This window comes from Anopheles arabiensis, chromosome 2, assembly GCF_016920715.1.
Source record: "Anopheles arabiensis isolate DONGOLA chromosome 2, AaraD3, whole genome shotgun sequence".
NCBI lineage: Eukaryota > Metazoa > Arthropoda > Insecta > Diptera > Culicidae > Anopheles > Anopheles arabiensis.
Window position 1 is genome coordinate 90,439,096 of NC_053517.1, and position 15,397 is coordinate 90,454,492.

General features: G+C 47.0%; 1 protein-coding gene across 1 annotated transcript in view; it reads right to left on the bottom strand.

Moving 5' to 3' along the window:
- The window catches only part of LOC120894563, a 95,231-nt gene that overhangs the window by 36,190 nt on the left and 43,644 nt on the right, over positions 1–15,397 (bottom strand). Inside the window, exon 2 of the mRNA XM_040297223.1 lies at positions 11,725–12,349. Within this exon, the coding sequence (XP_040153157.1) occupies positions 11,725–12,349 (625 nt within the window). The remainder of the gene's footprint in view (positions 1–11,724; positions 12,350–15,397) is intronic.

The window sequence follows — 15,397 nt, forward strand, 5'->3', positions numbered from 1 at the left end:
AGCCGGGGCACTGGCGGCTTTTGCGTCAAGATGCGTTCGAGTAGCGGTGGGAGCAAGGGGATGCGATACCGCGCGCCCTGGGTTTTCCTTTCGCTTGCGCGAGGGATATATGGATTAGGGATTAAATGTGACCCGAACGATGCGATGTACCGGGAAGGTTTTGGTGTAGATAAAAATAAGTTTTCGATCGTTTGTGGGTTATAGATGGACTTTTGCTTACGGTTTGTGGGACACAAAAGAATCGTTTATGAGAGTATGGGAAAATTTTGACAGGTGTCGAAAAAGAAAGATAAACAAAGCAATGATGTGTCATTTTTAACAGTTTGTTCAGGGACAATCTGATGAATTTTTAAAATCAAAACATTAATCAACAACTTGTTTTGATAATTTTCACCAATTAGGGGAAATTTTTAATGAAAAAATGACGTTTAGTATTTCTTGAATGAAGAATATTTTTAATTCTTAAATAGAAATGCGTTTAAACTGATGCCTTTTTATAGGTAGCAGAATGTATCTTAAATAGTTGTTGAAAAAGTTATAAAAATTTTGACAGCTAACGGGATATGTAATATATCTTCTAGTAACTCCTTTACTTGAATGATTTTTAGCATAAACCGATATTTTTTAGCAGCGATTAGAATCAAGCAAATGATGCAAAAATTAAGCAAAATAATTGTAATAAACTTTAAACCAATCAGTCGAATCTAATCAAAAATAGATTTTTATTAAAATAAACAATCAATTAAAATACCAAGTAAATATATTAGTAAATGTATTATTTTCATGTTAATTATAATTATTTATCTAATCAAACTATTGTTTAAATTTTTTTTGCATAAAATCATTAATCTACCCTTTGTAGGGCCTTAATTAATCAAACTCGCACACACACGCACGCAGTACCGTATTCTGATCGGGCACGGTCCGCACTAAGGAGCCTGGTGCTGGCACCGTTTCCGATACCGATTCCCATTATTGTTAAGCCGAGGCGAGCGTACATGCGATGCCTGCCGCTCTAATCCCCTGAAGAAGGTAGCACAAGGAAGAAACACAGAAGCCTGGGCACAAAAGACCGCAAGCACCACTACCATCACCGCCGCGCTGCTGCGACTTGCCGGGGCCCTTACTGTTTGCTATCGGCTTAAGACGCAACTCCTTGCACAAACTCGGCTCGAGATGCTCGTGATTACCGGGGCCACCGAGGATAAAAAGGATTGGTCGTGGGAGAATGAGGGAGCTGAAGGGTAGAAATTGAGGAGTACCGTGTATGTATGTATGTGTGTGTGGCAAGGTTTGAGACCAAATCCTTAAGCATGAATGTCGAGACGAACCGATTTTGGGCCGGGAAAAGATGATAAACAGGGGGAAACTTGTCGGGCGAGGGTCGCCGAACGGGGCCGGTTTGGTTGGCCGAATATCCGGCCCTATCATTATCTCTATCCGGACGCGCGCGCGAACCCACTGCCTATCCCGCGCTGTAGACTATGTGAATGGGCACACTCACACAAGCAAGCACGCGCACATACACATTGTGGAAAAGGATAATAAAGCCGCGGATCAGGCGCTCCTGCAGGAGCCGGGGAGATGGCGTGGACGCCTTTCGATCCGCTTTCCAAATCCGGCAAACACACACAGTCTCTCACTCTCTCGCTCTTGCCCAAAAATACATACAGACACGCGCACCAACACACACACACATACACTCACAAAAGGCTAAGGGTATGGGAGAAGATGGAAATAATATAAATCCTTTATCCCTAATTCTTTATCCCTTTCAGTGTTGTAGGGGGCCCGTGTTATATACGTACGTGTGTGAGTGGGGTTTTTTGCTGCCTTCCTTTTACGTCGCTCGTCGATTCGCTATAACGCGCGGATTTGGTAATGGAATGGGCGAACCTCGGCGGACGGCGGTGGGTAAGTGTAGGAGAGCAGTGTGCATTGGAAGCCGCACGCACGCACACACAGACGTGCAGGAGCAAAAGGGAGAGAATTCCATGCCTGCCACGGTTCGGTATGCTTCCATTCCGACTTGATGGGATTAGGAGTAAATCCAGATAAAAGGATAAAGCATTATTCTTTGCTCGCAAGAGGGAATGTGTCCTCGTTTCCTGTAACACTCGATCCCTTTTCGCTCTCAGTACTCCCTAGTTCCATACACGCTCACACACTCAAACACACAAATGTGCAGGGATATATTTGCAGGTTCTATCCCAGGACCAACTCCTAAAACCGTCTTCTCCTTCCGGTATGATGATGTGTGAGATCTTTGTTGGAGCGCGTAGAGGTTTTATTTTTGTTCGAGCCCCATTTCCCGGTGTCGCTGGAGAAGGAAAAGTTTCACTGATCCATCGTGTCTCCATCCTCCCCACAGCTCGGCATGTGCACCATACAAGTTAGGGAAGAGAAAGAAAGCAAAAACGGAATCCTCGGGACGAAATCCATCGCACCACCGAACCGGTTGCTTGGTGAAATGCGAAAATGCGAACGCGGTGGGATTTATTCCCGCTCTCCCGGACCCGCTAGCCGGCTAAGGATTTACTCACAATAAATCTTATCTTGCGCCCGACAGCTAGCAGCACGAAGGCTAGGGCAGGCTGTCCCCCCCGGGGTGGAATTTCGCTACCTCTCCGCGCCCGCTTAAAGCCCGCCTGGCTGGCAGGCGATCATCCGTTGCCAGGGAGTAATGTGTCTCGAATTTCGCCAAAAACTGCAGGCTCTATTTCTTTTCTCGTTCGGGTTTGCTCGCTACTCCGCTGCTGGTACGGATTTAGCTGAGACGATGGAAAAGCGAATGGATTTGTGGATTTCGTCCTTCACGTTGCGCTAGTTCCTTCCTTTTTTGCACCTGCCACCAGCAGTTTGGCGAGTTTTGGGAGAGTGAGCAAAACGAGCTTGGGTTTTATTTTTAATCGATACGACGAGCCAACGATGGGAAAGGTTGAAGCGTTGGAACGAATAATCCTTAAGGTGGAGATTAACATTCAGCAAGCGAAACGGATTGGTGAAAGTGGTGTAAAATTATTCAAAAGTGAGAAAATAACTAGTGACTTTTGAAGAAATTAAAGAAATAAAATAATAATTCTGTGTAAAGTTGAAAAATGACTGAAAAACACAATAAATAAAAAATAGATCAAAAAAATTAAAATAAACAATGCAAACAAACAAAAGAACTTATGAAATTCAAAAGAGTTTTTTTTATTTACGTATTCTGTAAAAAAACGCGAAAATAAAAGTAAAACATAATAAAATCAACAAATGGTTGACGCAAATGTAAAACAAACAAGGAAGTGTCGAAAACAGAAGCAAATAATAGTAACAGTGATAAAAGCTAATCTTTTTATTAATTTATTGTTTTCTCCAAGTGTTTTTAGAAATAAGTAGATCAATACAAAACCATGAAAGAATGTACCTGAACATGACAACAACAAATTCAAATTTGCGAGGAATAGAATGGAAAAATCGATTTTTAAAATAAATGTCTTACTCACACGTAATGATGTTATAAACTTTTCATTATAATATGTTTGTGCGTATATTTTTAAATGTAATCATACCTTCACCTATAAAGTACAAACTCTCGACACAAAGGACGCCGAAGGAGCAACAAACTCACCAACACCGCGCTACGGCTCGGATGAATCAGATAAAAAAAAGAGAAACGAATGTCGTCGACACTGCTATTGCCGCTGCTACCGTGGGTTAGGAACGTTCCGGCGGTATGCGAGAGCCTGGGCGTAGGAAGAAAACCCCCTTGCAAAAAGGATGAAGGATGGATTAAGTCGATCATGTGTGTGTGCGTTTCTATTTCCGAGGCAAGGTTATAAAGAGCCTTATCGAGATGTTTGTGCTGCGTGGTGGAAGCGACCAACTTTGCCTGCGCCTTTGTATGGCGGTGACGGCGGCGGCGGCCATCGGTAGCAGCCAGCGAGATGAGCTAAGACGGAAAGATTTCCCCCTCTCGCGTCCTCCCTACCACGGGACGGTGTTTTGAATCCATCCTTCCTATGTTAAGGTGTGTGTGTGTGTGAGTGTAGGTCTGTGAGGCGTATGTTTGCATGCATGCCTGCCGGTAGTGTTTGAGGAAGGATTTAGCCTCATCCCGGGCAGCAAACCCGTGCGGGAGGGAGACGCTCCCTCATGGCTCCACTCTCCCCCGAAAACCTGAAAGCCATTGAACTAACACAGAGTGGGATTGAGAGAAGGAGAGAGAGAGAGAGATAGAGCAAGAGATACTCCAGACGCCAAACACTGGGCAAACCGGGCCCCGCTGGTGAGTTGAAGAAAGCTCGAGGAGAACAATATCCTTGCGAGACGTCGCATCGGAAGTACCCGCGGGGTGAGCGTGGCGGAGTGGCGTGGCTCGAGGAGCGACAGGTTTGCCGTTCGCACCGGGGCCAGTAAATCGTAAGAACGTCGTCGTTGTTGCCGGCGTCTTGTCGAGTTTATGTATGTTCGGATTAAGCAAATCCTTGAACGGGCGGATCCTTCGCTTCGGGATGGCGCTTGGCAAAAGCGGAAGCCAACTGTGGCAGCTTCGTGGAAGGCGTCGGTTTGCGGTTGCAGAGACGGTAGCGATGCGAGTGGGCTAAGGAAGGCGATATTGCAGAGCCGGTTTGGATTTGCTTTCCTGCTCGTAGCCAGCCTCCCTCAGCTCCACACCATTTTGTTCATGGTGAAGGTCGGGATTTTGGAAAAGGTAAAATCGATACCATTTGATTCTGGTTGTAGCAGCCCGGGAGGAGGACATCGGTAGCGTCTCTGCTGTATCTGCCAGCTAGTGTGTAGCGTGTGATGATACAAAAACCGCGCGAAAAGAAATTATTCATCACGCTCATGTGTCCCGGGGCTAGTTGAGGTGTTTGCTTTTTGCTTCCTTCTCTCTATCTCTCTCTTTTTCTCCTCAAAACACTTGCTAGATTTGGTGCAATCTAGAGGATTAGAGGTTCCTGGTCTGCTATTACTCTCTCTCTTTCTATCTCTCTCTCTCTTTCTATTATCTCTAGAATACCACGGAATATCTCCATTATTGAGCAAGGCAGACTGCACCAGACAGGCTGCAAATCCATCGTGAAGCAGCGTAAACAACAACAGAAAAAAAAAAAACAAAACGAAAATCTCACACACACGCCATCCGGGATCTCCGGTGAAGATCAACCGTCTTCCCCACACGTTCACGCTTGCCGGAGAGGACGCCCCCGACACGGCAACGCTTCTCAGACATCGCGCACATCCCGGCGCACATCAACCAGATGCACCTGCCGCTGGCAGCTATCGGGGATTAAGTGTTTGTCCCGGGGTTTGTTCCAATACAGGCGCCACCGGCCTGCCAAAGTCCCGGGGCACAAATTTGTATCCTTTTGCTGCCCGCTGGACACCACACGGTAGCAGTGCGAAGGATTGGTATTTTTTGTGTGGGTTAGTGTCCGGACACTTTTCCCGTTCGCTTGGGAAGAGAATGTGTGACAAAAAATCTCTATCCCGCCAGGTCAGTTGTGTGCTTCTACTACGAGGTACTACCGCTAACGATACTACGCCAACTAGGTGATAGGTACAACCTCGAAACCTCATGGTCATACGGTGCCGGTAGGTTTTATAGGTTAGAGAGACGGTTATACATAAATAAAGTCTAAATCCCCTTTTCATCCATTTCTCCGATGGGCGATGGGGACGTGAAAACGCGTTCTCTTCCCGTAACCGGCTGAGGTCACCCATCCATCCATCCATCGTTGCGGATTCGCGAATTTCGAACATTGCGCTTCGCACGCGAAGTTTGTTTCTTGTATCCTTGTTTGTTTTGGATGAGGTGCTTTTTTGAGCGTTTTATTGTTCTATTGAAATGTCGAAATGGTTGTTAAACATCCCACCGGTAGCCGATCGTAACCGATCGTTCCCGCACGGCCCGGTTACGCCTGATCATTATTCGGCATGCAGGCGTTCGGCACATTCTTCATCGATTCCCATAAATCCTTACGGGGTGCGGTACCCATTCACGCACACACTCACACAAACAAACAACTGCTTCAGGTTGATGGCGCACGAGGATGCGTTTTAAGTTTCTATTGGCGCTCGTAAAACGATACGCGAAAGTGGACGCGGCCGTCATCTCCATGAGCGCAACAGCACGATGGGTTTGGCGTTGGCGCTAAAATGGTCCACCGTGCAGAGCAACCAGTTTAACGGTCGCGGCTCTAATCGCCGCTAAAACCGAGCGCAAAAAAAAAACAAAAAAAAGTGTAACCTTCTCTCCCGGAGGTTACCGTCCACCGGCGAGGACCGGACTTCTGGGGCCGAACGTTTTTGAAAGCGCCCGCGTTCCCAACGGCCGAGAGGCATAATCCCAATTCGACGACCTGTTTTTTGAAATCCAAGAGGATTAAGCACTAGCAGTTTGGTACTCTTGGGCCCAATTTCTTTTTTTGGTGTGTGTGTGTGTGCGCGGTGGACTGGTGCATGCGGTAGGAGTGTTGTGTTCCATCTTGTTGGTCAGTTTTGGAGTTTTGCCGGCAGGTTGTCCGCAAATGACAACGACGCAGCATGGACGCAGCAGCGTGAGCGCGTTGCCGCTGTTGCAGAGTTGGATTTGCGACGAGGATTTCCCGTCGAGTGGGCCGGATTGGTACCCATTATGGGCCGTGTGCTGTTCACGAATGGTCCCGCCGGTTTGGGAAAGGGATCCACGTATCGGGGCTTTCTGTTTCGCGACTGCTTTCCAACGTTCACCAGGACCTGGTGGGTCCGGACAGCCGGTAAGATTGATACAATGTTTTGACGCTGTAGTTTTGTAACTGATTTTTAACGATTTCTAAAACGTGACTCTCGTCAATAATAAAGCGTGTTCTTGCGTGTCGTTCGTATCGGGGCGTACATCGAATCTCCTACCGAGTGTGATAAGAGTTTCAAAAATGTATAGACATGGTAGATGGACAAATAAAATCCTTCCGAAACTAAGGGGTTTCCCTACACCCGTACCTCACGTACTGTCCAATCCAACCAGCGTTATCCCCCTGGACAGTGTAGTTTGTTATCATTCCGCGTACTGGCAAGTTGCACAAACGGTTTCAAATAATCAAGCAAGTGGTATGGGAGAATTTCGCGAATAATGATACAGGATCTAAATCTCGTTCATCCGCGTACCATCGTCCGATCTGCCAACTCTCCAGCAGTGCTCTACCAACCAGTCGACAGAATCCGGCGATCAAAAGACCATCGCAACGATCCCAAACCCCCTTTTGGCGGCAGCCGTTGGTCAATCGATTAAAACCCCCATGCCCGGCCAAAGCCCGCGTGCCGTATCATGTGCGATTGCCATTCCATTCCGGTAGATTCTTGTGACTTCGCGTTCCGAATACTATTGAAGTCGGATCGAACGGTAGCTTTTTCGCCGTTTTACGCGTTCACGCGCGGACGCATCGGGAGCTGAGGATGGAACTCCATTTTTCTAAATCCTCCTAAAATCCGGCTCTTTTCTCGCGGCCATAGGGATACAGGACCGGTCGCATACGCCTCGCACAACGTACGATAGCGAGTCGAGGGGCCAGTTTGCGTGCCCGGTATTGATGCAAGGATTAAATCACTTCCGGGAACGGTGCAACGATGGGATTGAAGGATTTGTGCTTTTTGTGTTGTTGGAAGTGCAGCGTTAGAATGAAGCGTAAGAATGTATACTAGCAGATCATCTCGATTGGTTTAATGTTTATGTTAGGTTGAAATCTGTAGGTTGTTTGCCAAGTCCAGGCCTGTACATTAGCGCACTGAAGGTCACTGTAATAATGTGCTGTTAGTAAGAGACATTTAATGACCAAAATGGAACATAAATGAGGCAAGTTACCGAGGCAATAATCGGTTTAACGGTCAATAGCATTAAGCAGATGCTCAGAGTCTTTTCAATCAACTCTCCTTAGCAACCTATCCATTTGAGAACTTTTGATTTATTTGCTTTTGTTTGAGCAAAGCCCCCGCCGAAAAGATTAGCGAACGGGATTTTTTAACAATCTCCTCTTACTGTGGATTATTACTAAAAGGCTCAAAGAACGGGGCAACTGTGCCATGCGAATGAACTTAATATCCAATGGGATTACGCTCAATTAACGCAATTGGCATGATGCCACCGGTGTATGAATTGAGTGCTAAAAACGATTGCAAACAAAAACTCTCACCACATTTGGTAGCTAATTGAGCGATGAGGCAAAGATTGAGATGTGATAAACGTTATTATGAAACTTCCAATGCATCACACTCCAACCGGAACCTCTCAGCTCCTTTACCATCCACGCGTTCACAGTAACCTCATGCATTCTTTCTGCATCGTACGTGACCGGGACCGTTGAGCTCCAGCACGTGTTCATCTGCCCAGTTCGTGCTCGTTTGATCTGGCCCTGGCATGGTATGCCACAACAACGGTACACAATGTGGCACACTGCTAGTAAATTGATATCCTGGGATAGAACGCGAATTGTGCACCGAGCACGAGCTGGGACAACTTATCGCCAAGGAAAGGGGCAAGGAAAACCTCGGTGAAGAATATGCAGATTTACCACACTAATGGAAGCACCAATGGCATTAGAATTGCGCTCCTGTGCCAAGGAAGAGTTCGTTGAGCTGTTGATGCTTTATTATTTTTTTGGTTGTTAATTTTAGGGTTTTCTGGTTTGGCCGGAGCTCGGTTGCTAAGTGAACGATTTATGATACTAGTACCGGTGTACCGTGCTTAAGAGCTTCCATACACTTTTTTGGTCGATGGATTTAAGGGATCTTCATCCGCACGCAATGATGGATAAGGCCAACCTTTGAGTGCCCGAAGGGCACGTAGCATGGTAGTTTGGTACCGATTGCAAAGCACTTGTGTCCTCCCCGACCCGTTCTACCCGTTCGTTTCAAAGCCCCAAAACTGTTCGGCTGCAATGCAGCCCATTGCTGGAAGCACATGCATTTGATTTTAGTGCTGTAGCTGTACATACGGCCCTTGTTTATCGAAGGATAATTCCTTTTGCTTTCGAAACCGGCGGTAACCGAGCACGCACGCAAACCTGCCGGTGCACTCGAACCCGGGTGGCATATCACATCACGCATTTTTGATTTGCCGGTTATCGGTCGCCGTTTTTCGGGATTCGGGATCCGGACGAAAGGGGTAATGCTCCCGAACATGCTGATGATGACGATAATGTTGATCACCAATGGTCCGGCAAACGCCGGAAGCTTCGACTGCTGATCGGTATGAAATTATGTGTTCTAATGCAGCATGCTGCGCCAGAAGATGGGGATGAAAGACTTGTTACGATGTAAGCGATTTGGGTTGTGCCTGATGCAATCGCTCCATCCGTTTTTAATCCTTTTTCCACTGTGATTTATCTTAATCATGCTTTCAGTGGTGATGTTCGCTCGGAGGGGTTTAATTTACTGCATTTTTTATTGCGTTTTTTGCAGCGTCTGATTTTGTAGAATGAAAGAGAGTTTCAAATGGATTAATGGTATCTTCTTTATCCTTTATCCTATATAATTTAAGAATTTAACTAAAATATACACAATATTTTGTAATTGACCGTGCAAAATTTCCCAACACACAACCATCAGTGACTAAAATGAACCAAAAATCGTATTTGTTAAATCGCAAAACCCAAATCAATTCGCACTTCACCAATGTGCAGGAAGGTACGAAATGAATTCGTTCTCTGCGCTCTACCATTTCAAATAAACACCGCGAATGTATGGCTGCACTAGTGCAGAGTGCAGCATAACCTCAACCCCCGTAAATAATCACGACGGGCAGAAGCGAATGACAATAAACAAATCCTTCTAAAATATATAAATTGTGGATTGAAATTTTCGATTCAGCCGATTCAATTAATCAAAACAGCGGAACGGTGGAGATGCCGGGAGGCTATGAGGGTAAAACGCAACGGATAAAGAAACGGTTTAGCGCAAAGCCCTGTTGGAGGATTGCAGAGAAAGAGAGGGAGTAATAGAGCGCGAGACTGGCGCCATTACACTGGTGGAACGATATTTACACTGTGCTCAGTGTTTGAGGTAAATTTGAAATATTTTTTTTAAATTATGAAATTTAGCCTCTTTAAGAGGAAGCTTGTTGAAGGGATAAAGATGCATTATTTTAATTGCTTCAAAAATATTTCTAAAAAAACTTTCTAAAGAGGCCTACTACGACTTGCTGGAAAGAACAAACATTATTCATTTCATGACGTTCTAACACGTGGCCACCGTTTAAATCCCAACAACGCAGGGGTGAAGTCAGCACCGTCTCTCTCTCTCTCTCGCTCCTTCTTTTCAGCTCAATCCATTGAACTATTCTATGCGGGAATTAGTTAGCTCAACAGTTTTGCGTGGACTGACCTCTCCACTTTTCACGACCTCGAAACACTCGCCAAAAGGGTGGCCCAAAGGGGTGAAAATCTCTACACATACCCCTACACACACACACACGCTCGTGGACAAACTCTGAGCTCGCCGCGTGGGTTAGTGAAAAGCGACGGCCTGGAAACTCCACAATTACCTCCCCATAGTCAGAGGGGTAATAGGCCCATGATGCTTGATTTTTCCAACCCCCCTCCCCCTTCCTTCCAGTCTCGTTCACGCCCTCCCCCTGTCTGCCCCCAAAAGCGAGACTTTAATCTGGCCTCACTGGAGGCACCGCGCTGCTTAGCGCATTTGGTGTTTTATATGTATTTAACGGATTATGCGCTACATGGAAGCCAGCATAGGCGTCCCCAACACAGAGAGAGAGACACACACACACATTGGTGTACATTGTTGTTGTCCCGAGCAAAAATTTGTTCCCGAAGAGCGTGTGTATGTAGGGGGGGCGTTGGAACGGGGTTTGAAAAGCGCATGGGAAATGCAGGTCGGTGTCGCTATTGTCGAAACTTTGCAGGCGCGTTGTTGCAGGCACGGTGTTTGGGATTTGGGATGGGATGGGTCATAATTTAAAAGATCACGCATCGATGTAATCCACCAAGGCGAAATGGGGCAAGGGAAGAGAGGTAGGGCGCAGTTTGACGCAGAGGGAAGAGTGGACGGGAATAAAGGATGAATAAAATCGTAAGAAGATTAATTTAAAGCAGTAGCATTCGTGTGCGCGATGGACGCGCGAGCATTTCCGGCGCAACGGACGGGACAGGAAACCAAGCGGACAGAGAAATTATGCGTCGCGTAATGCAACACTTCATCGATCAAATGGGAACATTTCGTAATTAAATGGAAGCCAGCCTACGGGGTAAGCTCTCATCTAATTTAAAACTACATTATTGCTGTAAAGAGCTCTAAGCGGTAGTGATAGTGCAAGAGCAAATAAAAAAAACACTCACCAACACGCATATAATTCCAACATTAGATTGGAACGCAAATTATTGAAGTCTGGGGTAAAAAAGGGCAGTAAAATAAATTAATTTTCCATTGAAAAGCTCACCAAACTCGTTTGTGGCCGAGATGATACGCGAAAGGACTTGCTTGGAGTAAATCCACTTCACAAAATTCTCAAAAAAAAAACTTTTGCACCTAAAGCAGGACGCGCTCTCGCTTAACCACCGATTTGTGTGGGGCTGCCACTCGTGCGACCCAATTGCCACTCGAGCTGGTGAACGAAATTAAAATGGCCCGCCGCACCACCGGACTGTTAATATTTTAAATGGAGTTTGCATGCTCTCCCTCGAGGCTACTTGAAACATCAAACGCTGGGTCGAAAAGCAGAAACCCCCCCCCCCCCCCCATACCTACCATTCACTTTGCTGAAGTCAAACTCCTGCTTCCGGTCCTGCATGGCGGCGGCGGCTGCAGCAACGGCGGCCACCGGTGACTGTAGGATGGTTCGGTCGACGTGGGGCGGCGGCGGCGGCGGCCCATTCGGCGGGTGGCTATCCCGCCCGGACGGTCCCGTGTGTCCGGGGCCGTTGTTTTCGGGCGCCGTCAGCGAGCTGGAAACGCTGATGCGTGGCGTACCGGACCGATTAACGGTGGCGGCTGCAGCCAGCAGCGACTGCGATACGCTGATCGCTGGGTGTAGGCTGGAGCCGAGCTCCGACCGCGGCGGACCGGAGGTGGACGGTGGATTGGTGGTGGAACTGGAGCCACCGTTGCTGGCGGTCGGCAGATGGTGGTTCGATGCACCGTTCACTTCCGGCGGCTGTATGCGATCGGTGGCGGTGGTTGGTGGTTCGGCGGAGCAGCTGTTGCTGCTGCTGTTGCTGCTGCTGCTGCTGGAGGCGGAGGAAGCGACGGCCGAGCCGGCGATGGCTTTCGGGCTGGTCATTTCCGCGTCCCGCTCGGTGGGCTGCGACGGAGACACTGGCATCGAGCCGTCCTTTTTCGGGGACTTTGAGCGTGTTAGGGCGAGCGCTTGTGTCTGCGAAATTGAGGGGGGGAGGAGATGAAAAGAAGAAATGTTGATTCAATTAAAAATTTTTTGAGTACAGATTTTTGGTTTTGTTTTTAAATCTTCTTTAAAGCGCTACAACAGCGCAACCCAGAATGCCTAGCGCACTACCACATACCAGATCGATTTGTTTAATGTGGCGTCGGACGAAATCAGTTTCAATTAAGTTAACTGACACCTCGCGTCTCGCTTCCTTTCCCTTCGTACGAACGTTATTGGCAAGACACTCGAGACAAAATTCCGATACGTCAAGCGAAAGAGATAGCGAGAGTGCGTCACTGGAACTTCTGCCCGATGCCTCTAAGCACTCAAAGATGTTTTCTGGGTCGGATTGATTGTTGGACTAGTTTTTGTTGGCCCAACGCGAACCGAATTAAGTTTAATCGGAGACCGGCGTAGTCGGAGCGGCCTTTGGAGTTGATAAATTGACCGTTCGATTAGAGTCACTTGGGAGTTATGATGCTGTTTTTGGCTGTGGTTGGAATTACCCATGACGTTCCCATCATACATTCCATAATTGTTATGACAGGAATTTTGTACCTTTCTAAGACTTTTATGCTTTTATCAAGATTTTAGTTCAATGTGAAGGTAGAATTTAATTTCACCGATATTTTGATTAACAATTTCAAGCTTGACAACTTTCTAAGAAAATTCTTTGTTGTAAACAGGCTCATTTTTTCAGCGAAATACCGAATTTTTACTCAATATCTTAGCCCTTTAAAGCCACAAAAATAACACTTAACAGGACTGTAATGACTCAATGCTCTTGGAGAGATAATTTTCTTATTTGCATGACCTTGTTCTAGAAAAACAAAACCTAAATCACCTAAATCCTTTCCCTTTTAACATAATGAACAGCATTCCCGCCCAATGTATAAAAACCGTTCTCTTTATTCTAACCACATTCTGTCGCCGTCGCAAGGGCGCGCATTCTCTCGCACTCTATCCCTGGCAGAGCAATCGTATACTATCGTACTCACGGCTCATCGGGTCAATCGATGTTAAGTAGTGGTCGCGAAGCAAGACGGCTTTGACCATAATAATTGAACCAGGGGGAAAAGCTGGAGAAGACGTCGTGTGATTGAGGTGTGGATTCTGTGAAAGATCAGCAGATCGGGCGGAAGATAACAGGCGAGTGGAATGCCATTTCAAGTGCACTGATCAATGTTTGCCTTAACTTACCGTTGATTAAAACATTAGGGTTGCTATTTTCGCTACACTAAACACTAAAGCTCGTTGCTTCAATGTATAATTTCTGGCAAAACGTGCATTGCCACTATCTTAGCCATTAAATCTTGTACATTTCTAAGCCATTACATCATCGTCGTATCAAGCTCACCGAGGCTGACCGACTTTATTTGCCTTCAATTGGGATCAACTTCTCGCAAACGGCACGATCGCATCAATGTCAACCGGCCATTAGACCCGGCCGCTGGAACGGCTGTCGGCCACCGACGACAGTTCGCATTCCCCGTCCCCTGAGATCGAACCCGTCCCCACGGACGACCGCGTGGCGTCTGTCTTCCTGCGGGCGGTGAAACTGGTCGGACGGTGCGGGTTAAGATTAAGATTAAGAGCCTTCACCAACCGCCGTCCGGTTCGAGGAAGACGTTTGCGTAAATGAAGCGTACGATGATGTTGCTCCACGGTCAACCATCTGTGCTCTACCCCGTTCATCGGCAGACTCTGCGGTTCCTAGGTCTTTGTCTAGCTAATTGTAGCTATTATCACCATGCTTGTCGGTTAACCTCCTGGAAGATCACACCCCCTCCCGGCCACGAGCTTTGCCGATGTGTTTGCTGTGTTTACATCGTACGCACTCTCTTTTGCGTGATAAATTTATCGTTTCTGGCTACTGTTTTGGAAGCGCTGGTTATTTTTTTTCTTCCATCCATTCCCTTTTTCCGTCCGTTTTGTGCTGCAGCCCCTCGTCGCTAGAGGGCACTAGCAGCAAAGTAGCAATTAATTGAAGGACAATTATTTGAATAATTTTACCCCGTCTGTCCGAAAACGAACAGAACAGCAACAGTACAGCAGGACGCACAGGTTAAACATATGTTCCCTGCCATGCTCCGTCCGCACGGAATGCTGAGTGTGTGAGCGAAAGGGCCGAAATAATGCATCAGCAAAGGAGAGACAAACAAAACGGAAACACCGGAAGGTTAAAAAGGGCTAAACCCTCATCGAGGTGGTTGTGGATGTGCAACGACCGCAATAGGGTGCTACAGTGTGCTTCGAGTAAGGGTGACACAATGTACATTTGGTCGTCCTTTCCCCTGGGTCCGGGGCCCGAGTCATCCTGATGCATCCTTTTGCTGTTCCGTTTTCAGCATCATCTTCGCACGCCACACGCCACACCCGTTCTAAAACTGTGCTAGGTGGCTAGTGTTGCAACATAATACGGGAATGCACTGGTCTCTTGGAGAGGGAGAAAAAAACAACAACACTCAAAACCATCATCAAACGGCGTAGGAAACGCCACAATGAATGGTAGAAACGGAGGGGAGCTTTTGGGCACGAACATGAGGGACAATTATGTGGCACTTCCTTTTCCCGCAGCACACAAAGCGAAGGGGGAACGGTTTAATAACGACCAAATTGTGCCGCAATAAAAAACGCATCTCAGGACACTGGGCCCGAGAAGATATCGCTTGGGGACGCTTACAGAGAGTAAATTCGCCTGCATGCGGCAGAAGGGTCATCGGAAAACGGATCAAAGTGGTATGCAAAAGTGGGGGAAAGAGAGTGAAGAAAAACAGCAATAGAAAAAAAAACAACACCACCAGCCAAACGATAAAAAGGACACATTCAAATGCAATGACAATCTCACCCCGAACCAAGGGATCAACCATTGGACGACGGGGTGCTAGTGAAAGGACCTACCAAATTGGTGGGTTTTATTACCGAAAGCAAAAAGGGGTGGTTTGCTGCTGGGCCCAGAACAATGCAGTAGGGAAGCAGAAGGAGAGTAACGGCAAAAAACAGTCCTCCACACGCCTTGGCTGTAGCTTTCGACCG